At 39.6% G+C, this 15,717-nt stretch overlaps 1 protein-coding gene across 1 annotated transcript; it reads left to right on the top strand.

The window, feature by feature from the left end:
- Positions 1-494: 494 nt before the first annotated feature.
- Positions 495-15,255, top strand: LOC134802376 (zinc finger protein 436-like). Its single transcript, XM_063775010.1, has 10 exons — positions 495-716; positions 1,346-1,462; positions 2,028-2,477; positions 3,014-3,213; positions 5,717-5,824; positions 6,995-7,073; positions 7,877-8,001; positions 11,345-11,456; positions 13,856-13,960; positions 15,052-15,255. Exons 1-10 carry the CDS (start codon positions 573-575, stop codon positions 15,181-15,183), a joined length of 1,572 nt encoding a protein of 523 aa, XP_063631080.1. The 5' UTR covers positions 495-572; the 3' UTR covers positions 15,184-15,255.
- The last annotated feature ends 462 nt before the right edge of the window (positions 15,256-15,717 follow it).

The following is a 15,717-nucleotide window of genomic DNA, read 5'->3' as shown; positions in this document are numbered from 1 at the left end:
ATTGCTATCTCATTCTACCGCATGGCTGCGTCCCTTGGAGTGGCCGGCGATGGCCCATTGTGTACTGGGGCCTTAACAATACGATTGTTTGATCACACGAATCACGAAGTAAATCTAATCTAGCAGAGACATGAAGCTTAAAAAAATGTTAAAAGATATGATTTCCGAACGTGTGTCACTTGTCAAGATGTCAGTGACATGAGAGGGATGCGTTCGGAGGTTAGCCTAATGTAATCAATCACATTATTATTTATTTGTATCTTATAATAAAATAAAATAAATTTACAATACCTGATGAGACTGTTGCTATTTACAACCAAATTTTAAAGTCATTTCTTGCAAAAACAGCTGAAATAAGGTAGCTATGGTGATACGAAGTCTAATACTTTCACCTACTTTGCTTATACGCGGGTATTTGAATGTGATAAAAACAAAATCAAAAAGTTGCAATTTGATTTTGTATTATGTATTCAGATATTTATAACGTTTTAACTGTAAATAATGTGAAGCTAACTTAAACTGGAAGGAAAATAGGTAGTTTAAACATAGGTAAAGTGTAAATTAGGATTAGAATGATGCAGTTGGAAGACATTAAATATGAATATAAACTAGACAAGTCTCAGTGCCACACATGTCTAACTTTTGGTCGAATGCTTACCTCATTAGGTGAATATGTAGATATATTCAGAAAAATAGCCCCTCAAACTGGATTCTGGGTAAGTAATCATCACAATCATAAATTAATTTCATAGAATATGGTATATCATGTTGTATATGGTGTATTCAATGTTGGTAACGGTTCTTATAAGAGTCAAGTTGGTTCTTAACCATTAGCAACATTTTGTTAATGCCAGTAACATTTATTACGTGTGCTAAGATCAAGGTACTCTGGTGGAATTACTGAAAGTTACTAAGTTTACAATATGTATATTGTACAATGTTATAAATTAACTTTTATTTATTGTTGGGGTAGATTTGCAGTGTCTGTCTGTTTTAAAAAGGGAACATTTTATCCTGGTAAGAAGCCTTTTGGTCAAATGTTTGGAGACCCTGGCTTTAGCCCATCATACAAGAATAATTATTGGCAGTCAACTTTGAAGCAATGGTATTAGAAAATAGAATAGAATAGGTTTCATTTTAAAATTGAATAAAACAAAACAAAAGTATGTTACATTTAATTTAATAGTGATTGGATTTCGCTGGAGGTAATTTGTACTAGTATTAAGACTGGGATGATAGAGGCTATCCAGTACCACTGCATCATATCTAAATTTCAAATTTGGGATAACCGGTTTTGGTCAGGTTAAATCAATCAGTTACCATAAACGAAATAATTATCTTCTAGATGAACTGCAACATGGAATCAATGCACATATGCTGGGAGTGCAGCGGAGTGCTATCAAAGATGGCTGCCTTCCAGAAGCAAGTGCTCAGAGCCTCTGAAATGCTGGAAATGGGGCAGGTTTGTATTGTCTGTGAAATTAGAATATAGCTGGTTTACATCAGATTAAGTGAATCTCTCTGATCATAATCTTCCTAGCAGTAAGTGGCTGGTGGCCTATAGTTCATTTTTTTAGCATAGAAAAACAGGTAAACAATCTTGACATGTCTTTTAATTGAAAAACACGTTTTAAAAATAAGTTACGGCAAATATACGTAACAATTATGAATCATATACGGTCATTTATATTCTTTTGCTTTCATAAGTAATAGTATCTGATTTTTAAAAAGTGTTTTTCAATTAAAAGACACGTCAAGATTGTTTACCTTTTTTCTAATGCTAAAAAAACGAATTATAGAAGTTCTGGCATTTGCCAGCCATTGTTTACTAAGAGAGTCTGGGGTCCACTCAGTTAATATCTAAGCCAATAGATTTTCATAAGGGACTGCCATTTTACCTTTACCTTCTAACCCATACAGGAAATTATTGGGATTAGTTTATCCCTCACAGCATATTCCTCAAAATTTAGTTATTATTCTTTAATTATAAATAAATATATACATCATTAACAAAGTTTTTTTTTCAGGCATATGGAACCTTGTCAAATCTAACAACAGTCATATTTAATGACATAAGTCCTAACACAATCTATGTCACACAAACAAATGAACCAACACACACAGACCCAAAATCTGAAACAGATGATATCCATGACACTGGTCACGTTTCAGATGCCACAGATAACATAGAATTGGTGAAAACAGAGGGCATAGAGATTAAAAAAACTGTAAAAGTAAAAAATAATAAGTGGACTTTGAAAAGAGCATTGCTGAATAAAAAGCCTAAATTTACAGTAATTGACAGGAATAAAATATTTAGAAAGGTCAAATTAAGTTTAGAAGAACTGAAAAGTTGTTTAGAGAAGGAAAGAAATAGTGAATTTTATTTATCATGTCAATTTAAATGTGAAAGCTGTGTGCTTGGTTTTAAGGATGAAAATTGTCTGGCTAGGCATATAGCGAAACATCATAGTGAGGTAAGTAGCTTGTTTCATATCATATAAATAATAAAAAATAAATATCATTACCCATTCACTAAATTTGGCCTACATATGTATGTTCCACTGTTGGGCAAAGACCTGCGCTCATTGTATGGTCAAGAAGGAATCTAATCTAATCTGGAGGCTTTCATAAATTTCATGATCACTGATACTAGGTATGAAATCAATATCCTTGACCGTAGGGGGTGAGGTGAGGGTGAGTTTGGGCTGTATTCTACATACCAGTCTAATTGTAGATTAGATAGAACACAACACATTACATAGGTTCACCTTTGAATCTATTTGTCAATACACGCAGGTTTCTTCACAACATTTTCCTTCAGTGTATAGCAATGGTAGGTAATTATCAATTGATATTTCATTCATGAAACATAATTTTAATGTAGCTACTACAACAAGGCATACTTATGCTATTTTAATATTTTAAATAAATTATGTGATTAATTACTTGGATTTCTTTGTTTATAAATTGATGTAAATTTTTACAAAACATAATTTGTACCTACTTCCAGACTATAGGCCCATATACCTGCGATATATGCAACACTCGAGCACCCAACAAAAGTTCCCTTGTGTCGCACATATCTCGACACTACTACACGCACGATTGCTCGCTGTGTGCGTTTGCCAGCTGCCACGTCACGCACCGGCGCGTCCATGCGCGCACGCATAAGGTCGTGCTGCAGTGCGTCAAGTGCGAGTTGAAGTTTGGGTACGTAATTGTTACTTAATTTTAGGGATACATTTATTTTCGCTGAACATACTGTACTGAACATACTGTACTGAATTTACTGTACTGAACATACTATACTGAACATACTGGCAGTCAAATCGGTAGCTTCTAGAGCAGCATTTCCCAAACTATGGGTCGCGACCCATTGGTGGGTCGCGAGCGAATATTGAGTGGGCGAATATTCTTCTTCCTCGCGTTATCCCGGCATTTTGCTTAACAACTAGATTAGATTAGATTAGATTTCTTTATTTCAAGATGAAAATTACACTATAAATTTGCTACATTCGTCAAAATTATGTTTATCTTCTCATCATGATCGTCAAAAATGACATTATATATTTAAAAATAAAAAATATTAAGGTTAATAAAATTATGTCTCCCAATAAGGATCGTCATGTACAAAGAAAAACATGTCAAACAATTGAATATAAACCAAGTTAACATTAAAGTCGATGTCAACATAAATAATTTGTAACTGTCATTAAAATGTCGAATTTAAACATAAAAATATCACAAAAGAACAAAATGTCATGTTTAAAATACAAATCTACAATTTAATAATAAATAAAATTACATATGTTGTTACAAATTCAATTCCATGTACTCATTTACAGAGTACAGAGGGTTATCCAACAAAAGGTTTCTCAATTTGCGCTTAAATGTTTCGTCACACGGCTCATTTCTCAGAGCGGCAGGTAGGTGCTCGTAGTAAGTAGGGCCGATTACTCGTGGGTTCTTTCTTGAAAGTGCCATGCGACGGGGAACTGTTCTCAGACGCCCTGCAGCTCGAAGCAGTTTGCCCGGAAAGTTAATGCGTGCAAATTGGGATATATTCTGTCTTACATATATCAGTACATCGAACAGGTACTGTGAGTAGTGCGTCATTATACGTTGAGAACCAAAAAGCTCTTTACAAGGGTGCCTGTCTTTCACACCGGCAAGTGTACGTATTGCGCGTTTCTGCATTATCAGAACTCTTTTGGCATCTGTTGAATTGCCCCAAAGCAGTGAGCCGTATGCCATGATAGAGTGGAAATGCGCAAAGTACACCTGCTTTAAGGCTTCTGCTGAGATAAGTGGTTTCAGTTTTCTCAACGCAAACGACGCACCACCCAATCGATCACAAAGGTTGTCTACATGGCACTTCCAATTTAGAGTGTTGTCAATCATAAACCCTAAGAACTTACTCTTTTCGCACATGGGCATCGGAAAGTTAGCCATGCACGGTGGCAGTTGAACCTTTCGACCAGAAAACAACATAATATTTGATTTAGTATAATTAAGCAATAGCCCATTTGCTGAGAACCATGCCTCCAATTGGTTGCAAGCATCATGAATTTTTAAAGCCAGTTGGTCATAAGAGCTTGCACCAACTAACACAGTTGTGTCATCCGCAAACAATACAGACAAGCCAGCTCCAATATTCGATGGCAGGTCGTTGACAAATAACAAAAATAAGGTATTTCCAAGGGATGAACCTTGGGGAATACCAATATTTATATCTCCTGCATCAGACTGGATTGACTTGCCATCAGTGAGTAATTTCACGACTTGTTTGCGGTCTGACAAGAATGAGGTAAACAGTTCATGGGCACTGCCTTTGATTCCGTACATTTTCAATTTTTTAAGCAATAACTCGTGATTTAAGACGTCAAATGCCTTTGACAAGTCGCACAGTATAGCGGCAATCTTATCCTTATCGTCTAACCCTGTCATGATAGAATCGAATATCCTGTATGTCGCGGTGGTTGTCGACATTTTTTGTCGGTAAGCGAATTGGTTTTCGGTGAGCAGGTTATTCGATTCTATATGAGTCATAAGGTGAGACGATAGGACAGATTCTACCATTTTTGAAATGGTGGGTACTATTGTAATAGGCCTATAGTTATTGACGTCACACCTGTCACCCTTACCCTTGAAAACTGGACACACTCTTGTGTTTTTTAGCACGCTAGGATACGTACCAGTTTCAAAAATAGTATTTATGAGAATGACAAGTATGTCGCCAATAACAGGCCACAGACACAAAATAATTTTTGGCGAAATGTCAAAAGCATCGACAGTGTCACCTTTTTTTAACATTGAATGTAACGTCCTGGTCAATAGATCACGTGTGACGACCGGCAGAGTGTAAGATGGTACATTGGTAGTTTCTAAGTGCCTCTCAAGATAGCGTGTTGATTGCTCCATATCATTTCCTATTGCGTGTTTGCACCCTATCCCTAAAAACTACTACTAATCCCAAGAATTGACCTAGGCCTAGTTTCCCCTCTGGGTTGGAAGGTCAGATGGCAGTCGCTTTCGTAAACACTAGTGCCTACGTCAATTCTTGGGATTAGTTGTCAAGCGGACCCCAGGCTCCCATGAGCCTTGGCAAAATGCCGGGAAAGCAAAGGAAAGCAAGGAAAGCAAATGTCGTCTTTATGGTAAGCGACAAAGTGGTACCTTTTGATTGAGAACGTGACATTTGTCCTACTTGAAGGTCTCGCCGGGAATTCTTCCAGCACTACAAGGAGTGGCACGAGAGGTTCGTCTGCGACCACTGCGGCGTCAGCTTCAAGATGCGATACTGCATCAAGGACCATATCAGGTAACTTTCTGTCATATTCATATCAACACACTACATCCTACTCATAGTGTTGTGTCACAGAATAAGTAATAGTACTACCGTACGTAGTACCGTACCGTAAGTAGGCCTTTGCCGAAGGGCAAGCAGACAAAGAATACAAAAGATGGGAGATAATAGAGAGATAATTTGTAATGTTCTTTGTTCTGTAAATAAAGGCTATTTTATTTTATTTTACTACCGTACAGAAAGGACACTTCCTACAAAACCGAAGTTTGACAGCGAATCATGCTGTCTCTTTCTAATGTACGGCACTATCACTTTCGGCTATTTAGGGTTGTCAAAATTCAAGCCATTATCTTATCTGTGGTCGTGCACGCGAAGGAAGGACAATAGTTGGGTCAACCCTAATAGTTGCTCGGAGAAATGCTGAGCCGAACGGAGCCGAGTTTGCCCGAAGTTAGCAGTGTCTCCCCACTGTCGCAGGGTCGCTTATCCTCCTAAGACCCAGTCATACAAATGAAAAACCCAAAATTTGCCACTGAAATTCGAACCTATATTGTAGGGGATAGAGTTTTTATTTGTTTGAAAATTTAACGGAACAAGAAATGCACCTCTGTACCAATTGAATATGGTTTAAATTTCATCGAACTGATGAAGTACTATCAATCAATCAATCAATCAAAGCATTTATTTTCAGGCTACTAAGGCCCATAGATATATACATACATTACAAACTCACATATATACAATAATAAAAAACTTAATAAATACTAAAAAATCATTTTCGTGACGCAGTTTTAGGTATGGGTGACCCTATGGGGAGATGAGGTAAACTAAGGTTAACTTTTAACACCGATTTATTCTGACTCCATAAACACAATCTCAGAAGGTTACGAAATATATTGAAATACACAAGGACGGGACCAGGACCAGGCGGCGCCGCGATATCGAACTAGTTAATTAAGTATGTGCGCACTGTATGCGCTGAGCGACTGACTGGACTAAATGCTCCTTCGACTGTATACCGAAAATGCTGACTCTAATACGCGTCACCGCCATGTCCCTACACAGTTTTCTGTTGCGGCGTCAATTGCTCTGGTGTAGAATTCGGCGGCTATAAATAAGCCCTTGGGCCTTAGGTGTTTATGACTGCCGCCCCTGTCCAATATAAAATGCTGTTATTTTCTGCAGGAAACAACATTCCCCTTTTGAATGCAAACTTTGTGATAAGAAATTTTCCCGATACAATGGATTATGGTTACATAATAAGGTACGTGCTTGTAGTTGTTGTGTTTATTAAAATAACATTTAATTAATATATAGTACTAGTCTAAAATCTGAGTCGTACATTAAATATTTTAAAACAATAGAGTCCTTATGGACTCTAGGTTTTATTTCCTATACCCGAGATAATAAATAATACAATACAATACAACGAAAGCCGCTAAAATATCATAAATATGTGACACGCTCTTATTGTGCTCCAAATAAAGATTACATATTTTTGCGGCCTTCGTTGTATACTGTAACATATTATTGCATTCCAGATGACTGTATACCGCATAGCTTTTCAGTCATGTACCTAATGGTCAAAAACTTTTTAGTATTGAGTTAAGGTATTGCGTCTTTTCTGTGGACATACTGAACATCCTTAAATAAATGGACTTTAAACTCTATTTTCTTACTGTACCCAGTACCGTCTTTACCACAAGGGCACACGGGGCCCGTGCCCAGGGCCCCCATCCTCAGGGGGGCCCGAAGGACAGACAGTAACAGTATATTTGATTATGATTACCCATAATAAATAGAAGACCATAGTAAAAATAAGTTAGTTTAATTCGCTTTCATTACTTTCCAAAAGGGCCCCAAATTCTTATGTGCCCAAAGGCCCCAGCATAGTTTGCAGGCCCTGACTGTACCTTCCCTTATAGAGTTATATGCATGTCCAAATCTTTCTGTTTCTTGATGAAATCGTTAAATAATGTACTCTAATTTTTAACTTTCATAATGTCCAAAGGAAATACGCCAGTTTTTCCGAACGTTTTTAACCCCTATGTGTGTGTCGTGTCATAGGTGTGTCACACGGAGTCTTCACAAGGCGCGTACTGCGTGGAGTGCGACCGGCGTTACGCGGACGTGTACCGCTACCGCTGGCACCTCAGCAACAGCGCGCGCCACCGGCCGAGGGCTAGACTACGGTAACAGTTATATGTATTAGGTATGTCACACCGAGTGCGACCGGCGTTACGCGGACGTGTACCGCTACCGCTGGCACCTCAGCAACAGCGCGCGCCACCGGCCGAGGGCTAGACCAGGGGCGTATTTACCATAGGGCCAAGGGGGCCATGGCCCGGGGCGGCAGGCCGCAGGGGGGCGGCGAAGCCGCCCCCTTGCGGCTTTTTCTGGGCGCCTTTTATAATCAAACTTAGCTATATTTTTTATTATATTTTAATTGACATTTAAATTAATAAACAAACGAACGCTTCAAACCCCACCAATTGCTAAAAATATCTACCAACAAGTACCTAAATTAAGCAACATTTTCGTTCAAAAGTATTAGTACGGCGCAGTGCCGGATTTACCACTAGGCTGAGTAGGCTGAAGCCTATGGCGGCAGATTTTAGGGGGCGGCAAATTTGGGTCAAAAAAATATTTTATTAGCTGTTCAGATAGGGTCGACCAGAATTTTGTCGCTCCCCTATTTATTTGTAAAATTTAAATAACAAGCCTTGTCGATTTTGCCGCCCTCTGTCATGTCAAGACCCTTTATATTGAGACAGACAGACGGCCGGACGGACAACAAAGTGATCTTATATGGGTTCCGTTTTTTTCCTTTTAAAGTACGAAACCCTAAAAATGTACCTACTATTTTCTCGAAAAAATTTCGCGCTCGCTACGCTCGCGTTTTCACGTACGTACCTAACATTATTTGTTACCCATCTGACTATATACATACGGGCGGTTCTTGTGTCTTCGTGGTATTGAATCTCACTAAATTGTTCCGATCCCATGCCGAAACTCAGTACAGATAGAGTGCTCTCGATATCAGGTACAAATACAATACTTTTCATGACTTTCCAGCACCACAGAATGAGGGATAATGGTACGGCCTGTGTAATACGCATCCCTACTACTGTCGTCTGCATAGCAATGATTATCATTGATATGCAGCAATGACAGCACAGAACCTAGTGCAACGCCAGCGGTAATGTCCACACTATCGGAGCAGCTTCCGTCTACTATACGGCTCATGTGAAAGCTAGCGATCCATTTGTATAACATATAGTCCCTCGAGCAGACTCGATGCCAGACCCGACCGAACTCCTTAGCTATATCCAGCCTGACTGCCATATCTCACCTTGATTCTCAATGGCCAAAACCCAGCAGTACCCACCGGTCACCGATCAGATCAGGCAAATATAACGAGGTCGCATCGTCATTGAGTGACAAAAACGGCCCATATAAATCTGTATCTAGAATAGTGACATTAGTGACGTCACCTTTCTGCACTCAAAAGAATAAAAAAATATCTACGTTCCACTATCAGCGGAGAGCGCCTGAATAGCTTAGCTCTTCTTAATATAGAAGCTGAGCTGACAAACGTTTTAAATTACGACAGCGTTATTGATGATTTTGTCAACCAATTTGTACATAGGAAAACAATGTAAATGCCTATGTGAGTAAATGGTAAATGTTTAGTTTTTTTTTATTTCACACCCCAAAGGTACTTGTTGCAGGTTTTTTTTTTCTTAAATAAAATACTTTATCGTCACTGATGAAGGGGGGCGGCAAATCAAAATGGCCCGGGGCGCCAAATTTGTAAATACGCCTCTGGGCTAGACTACGGTAACAGTAGTACGAATATGTATTAGGTATGTCACACCGAGTGCGACCGGCGTTACGCGGACGTGTACCGCTACCGTTGGCACTTCAGCAACAGCGCGCGCCACCGGCCGAGGGCTAGACTACGATAACAGTAGTATGAATATGTATTAGGTATGACACACCGAGTGCGACCGGCGTTACGCGGATGTGTACCGCTACCGTTGGCACCTCAGCAACAGCGCGCGCCACCGGCCGAGGGCTAGACTACGATAACAGTAGTATGAATATGTATTAGGTATGACACACCGAGTGCGACCGGCATAGAAGGTAGCTGAGTTTTAGGACCAAAACTACTTTATTACAAGCTTTTATTTAACTTGCCCTGTTAGTATGTATGTATGTAGCTACTGGGTCAAATCTTAGAAGCTAAATTTGACCCACTTCCCGATTGAGCTGAAATTTTGCATACATATGTAAATCGGATGACAATGCAATATTATGATGACATGGAGCTGATCTGATGGAGACAGGAGGTGGCCATGGGCACTCTGTGATAAAACAACGCAAAGTAATTGTGTTCGGGGTTGTTAGAATTGCCTGTGGAAAGGAAAGTACAGATGTCTGTCTGTGGCATCGTAGCTCTCAAATGGATAGACCGATTTCGACGCTGTTTTCTTTACGTAAAAGCGAGTTTCCTTGCGGTGGTTCTTAGCTATGTTTGATAAAAGTCGATCCAGCAGTTTGAAGAGTATCAGCTCTTTTCCAAAATTATGTAAGGCATTTTTAGCATAAAATTGGTGTTTTTGGCATATAGCGTAGAGCAGTGGTCCCCAAGGCGAAGAGGAAGAGACAGTTAAACACCTAATGTGTGAATGTCACGCCCTCGCCAGACAAAGAATGGACTTTGGAGCAGGATATCTGGAACCAAAGGGCTTCAAAACGCTACCCATGAGCTCCATCATCCGGCACATGGATATGGTGGGAAAAGCTCTTGAGTAGTTGACGGATCTTTTCTAGGGGGTAATTGCACAAAAGATCCCTATGGGTCGAAGTGTATCCGCAAGGGCCCCCGACAACAATAAGATAAGATAAGAAGATAAGTGGTCCCCAAAGTTGACTGGGCTCCGACCCACCTAACAAAAACTGCTAAAATCGGGACCCACCTCTTGGCCGTCCTAAAAAGGGGGTATAAAATATTATTGATAACGCTCAGGTAGCCCGATCGGTCGAAATGTTATCTTATGTTTCACGGCCCACTCAATATTTAACACTTTAAACTCTCGCGTTTTGTACACATATTTATTTTATTATTTGCTGGGACGTCAGTCTTTCCGTGACCACAGCTGGTGCAACTCAGCTGAAACGTCGCAATTTAAGCTAAAAATCAAAAATATTACTTTGCTAATCCGCGAAAAGATGACGTGCTAGTCAATCAGTGCTAACCCGTTATACTTCAATGCGTATTTTTTACATGCAATTAATGTTCCCACCCTCCCACCGCAAGAATAAATACGCAAATAAATATAACAAACCACCACCAAAAGAACAATACTCGACACGCATTCGACACGTGTTTCGCCTCATTCACGCGCGCCAAATATTGAGTGGGTCGCGGTAGACCCACCCAATATTGGCTTGCGACCCACCAATGGGTCGCGACCTATAGTTCGGGAAATGCTGGCGTAGAATTTAATAGTTATAATTTGTTATGTTAAGGATCCCATGCCCCGGGTGCGACAAGGTGTTCACGAAGAAGATATACATGAAGGACCACTACGATCTCGTGCACCTCAAGAAGTACAAGTACCGCTGCCAGCAGTGCGACAAGGTAACGGTAGACCGGGTTAGCCCCCGATTAGGGTTACCAGACGTCAGGAACTGTGGCCGTTTGTCAGGAATGCGGAATGAAACAAGAATCCAGTGAATCGGGAACTAACTGTAGACCGCGCGGTGTAAGGCCATGGCCAATCTATCTCGCCAACAGGCCAAAAGCAGGGGTGCGAAACTCCTGACTTCCTGCTCCGTTCGGCTCAGCATTGCTCCGAGCAATTATTAGGGTTGACACAACTTGACGTCCCTTTGTGTGCACGACCACAGATAAGAAAAACGCTTGAATTTTGACAACCCTAAATAGTCGAAAGGGATAGTGCCATAAGTTAGAAAGGGATATCATGATTCGACCCTGAACCGCTGTCAAACTTCAGTTTTGTAGGAAATGTCCTTTCTGTACGGTAGTACTATTACTTATTTTGTGGTATGGCCATGATCCTATCTCGCCCATCATGCAAACAGACCATAAGGAAGCTACAATCATTTGTTTATGAGTAGGTACGTATTTATTAACCTCTCATTGGACAGAATACAAAAATACAGTACCTACACTACTGAATAAGTACTTATATACTTAAAGTCTATTTCAATAGAACTTGCTAACTATGTAAACAAACAACGTAACTTTGTTTTATCACTGTCTTTGAATTTTTACACCACCTCATCAAATAGCATTGAAACCATACACATATACACTATTGAAACGGTCCGTACCGTAAAATACATAAATATATAACTGTATCTTGGATATTCAATTAAAAGTTTAAAATGGGTTCATAAGTTAGGTTATGAGGACCTGATGGAATGACGGTTTTGTTTCTTTTAAATTCTACAATTGCCTTTGATGGGTAGTGTTGTGACTAAAGTTTGTGATATAAACCCGCTACACACTACCCAACCCATGATCTGTACCTACCGCCGCGGTTATAAAATACATCAATACATCATTCTTAGTACTAATTTGTCTTCTGATCATGATTAAACAAATTAAAAATATGTAACTACTTGTTTTTTACTTTTGGTATTTGATTATTCGATATGGTTTGACATTAGTAAAGTAGTAAGTAGGAGTCTTGCCCATCACTAGTAAATTCATCATTCAGAGACAATTTCAATATGGCGGTTTGTTTACATAGTTAGCAAGTTCTATTGAAATAGACTTTACTTACTTACAGCCGTGGCGCAGCGACCCGAAGTGGATCTTGGCCTCTGACACTAAGGAACGCCATGCTTCTCTGTCTAGCGCCGTTTCTGTCCAATCGACGGCACTGAATAAGTAGTATAAATAAAATTCATTGGTCCTGGGTTCGGGATTCGAATCCCGGTAAGGATATTTATTTGTGTAATAAACACATATATTTGTTTCCGAGTGATGAGTGATGGGGAGCCCCCAAGTTTTGAACTAAACCTTTAAACTTAATAACAACTGTAGCTTTAGTACGAGTATATTTACTATACTCGTTTTATTTATTATATGTTTTAGGGGTCATCCATTAATTACGTCACACGTTTAGGGGGAGGGAGGGGGTCAAGAAAATGTGACATATTGTGACATGGGGCAGGGGGGAGACACAAACTTTGTGACGTCACTTTAACTTCATCAGTAACCGAAATTTTTTTTTTATTATTTTATTCGCTGTACATTTAAATAACAAGTTTTTAAAACGATAATCGTTTTTATTCTTTTAATTTTCTTTCCTAAGCAGTTTTGGATTATAAAATTACTAATATTTATATCGTCAAAAATATTTTGATAAAATATTAATAATACTTAGGTACTTACTTAATTCGATTTGGCGATTTCGTAGAAAAAATGTGACGTCACACTAGGGGGGAGGGGTTTGCCAAATGTGACCAAATGTGACAAGGGGGGGGGGGGTCAAAAAACCTAGAAATTCGTGTGACGTAATTAATGGATGACCCCTTATTTATATTGTGTTATTTGTATTCGAATCCTAAATTTGTCTACAAAATGTACTCTTTTTATATTTTACTGTGTGACTTGGTTTTTGTAAACTTACATATATATATAGTCTGTCAAGCTGGATATGTCAGTAGCAATGTAAAGCAAACTAAAGTATGGTATCCCTAGGAAAGAACAAAAAGCAGCAAAGTACCTACATCGAACGACGATGAAATGTAATAGTGGTAACACACTAAAGAGATATCTCTTTCTCGCTCTCACTTATGGGTGCGATGCACCAAGGTCGCGGTGCAATAGTGTGTTAAGGCCGTAAAACAAAACAGTTCCACAGATACGATATAAATAACATGCGATTTTCGAACAATTGAAACGTAGTGTTGCTAACCCGCGATTCTTCAAATTGGCCGCCTTTTTCTACTGACAAGATTTGCTTGACCAAGTATATATGTGTGAATATTAATGCGTTGTTCCAGAATTTCCTCCGCAACGCGGACCTGGTGCAGCACAGGAAGAGAGTGCACGAGGGCATCCTCCCGCCCAAAAACAAGATCTGCTACATGTGCGGACGAGGGTTCACTGTACGTATACATTACAGTACACAATTGCACAATTGTTGTTGGGGGTCATCCATTAATTACGTCACACGAATTTCTAGGTTTTTTGACCCCTCCCCCCCCCCCCTTGTCACATTTGGTCACATTTGGCAAACCCCGCCCCCTAGTGTGACGTCACATTTTTTCTACGAAATCGCCAAATCGAATTAAGTAAGTAAGTACCTAAGTATTATTAATATTTTATCTAAATATTTTTGACGATATAAATATTAGTTATTTTATAACCCAAAACTGCTTAGGAAAGAAAATTAAAAGAATAAAAACGATTATCGTTTTAAAAACTTGTTATTTAAATGTACAGCGAATAAAATAATCAAAAAAAAAATTCGGTTACTGATGAAGTTAAACTGACGTCACAAAGTTTGTGTCTCCCCCCTCCCCCATGTCACATTTTCTTGACCCCCTCCCTCCCCCTAAACGTGTGACGTAATTAATGGATGACCCCTTGTGTTCGGTATGGGCTAAACCGAATATTCGTATTCGGCAAAGTCCATATTCGGCCCATCTCTATATATGGGGCATTATCTATGAAAAGGGACCTCAATGTCGATGGCGCTTACGCTGCTCAGCGTCGCGCGGCATTGTATTAATATCGGAGCATCGTTAATAATGGCGTAAGCGCCATCGACAATAATATCCCTTTTCATAGATAATGCCCCATATATTTATTTATTTATTTAAACTTTATTGCACAAAGTATATACAAAAATGTACAAATGGCGGGCTTAATGCCAAATGGCATTCTCTACCAGTCAACCATAGGGCCAAACAGACATCTACAATTGGTGCAGAGAGAGAAATATACCTATTCAGTGAATATAAAAAAAGCAAACTATACATATAAACTACATAAATAAATAATATATATATAAACTACTACATATTTATACAATACATACTATAAATATAATAATGATGGATATTATTCGAACTCTTGTTTTAGCAAATGCTTACGCAACAACCGCTTAAAAGAAAACTTACTTGGAGCTTGATTAATATTTAGAGGGAGTGAATTCCAAAGACGACGACGACGATATATGTACCTATTGTTGCAGACGAACAAGATCCTGACGAACCACATGCGCACGCACACGGGCGAGCGGCCGTTCTCGTGCGCGCGCTGCCCGGCCGCCTTCGCGCAGCGCGCCGCGCTCCTCCAACACGCGCGAGCCCGCCACTCCACGTGAGAGGCAAACACAAGCGTGCCCACTGCCCACGGACCACGGAACAAATAATACTACTACCGTACAGAAATGACACTTCCTGCAAAACCGAAGTGACCACAGAATAAATAATACTACTGCCGTACAGACATAACACTTCCTACAAAACCGAAGTGACCATAGAATAAATAATACTACTACCGTACAGAAATGACACTTCCTACAAAACCGAAGTTAGACAGCGATTCAGAAACGAATCAAAATATGGCACCTTCCCTTTCGGCTATTTAGTGTTGTCAAATTTCAAGCCATTATCTTATCTGTGGTCGTGCACGCAAAGGGACGTCTAGTTGTGCCAACCGTAATAATTGCTCGGAGCAATGCTGAACCGAACGGAGCCGAGAATGCCCGAAAGGAGGAGTGTCGCCCCACTGTTCGGAGTGACACGATGACATGCGATGTCTGACCACAGATAACGTACTTTATATCTGATTGTAACAAGACACGATAAGTAATAGAATGGAGCGACTTTCAACGCGAGGGTCGTTGGCCGGACAC

The sequence above is a fragment of the Cydia splendana genome, chromosome 24 (assembly GCF_910591565.1).
Source record: "Cydia splendana chromosome 24, ilCydSple1.2, whole genome shotgun sequence".
NCBI classification, from domain to species: domain Eukaryota; kingdom Metazoa; phylum Arthropoda; class Insecta; order Lepidoptera; family Tortricidae; genus Cydia; species Cydia splendana.
This window is presented reverse-complemented; position numbering and strand designations above follow the sequence as displayed.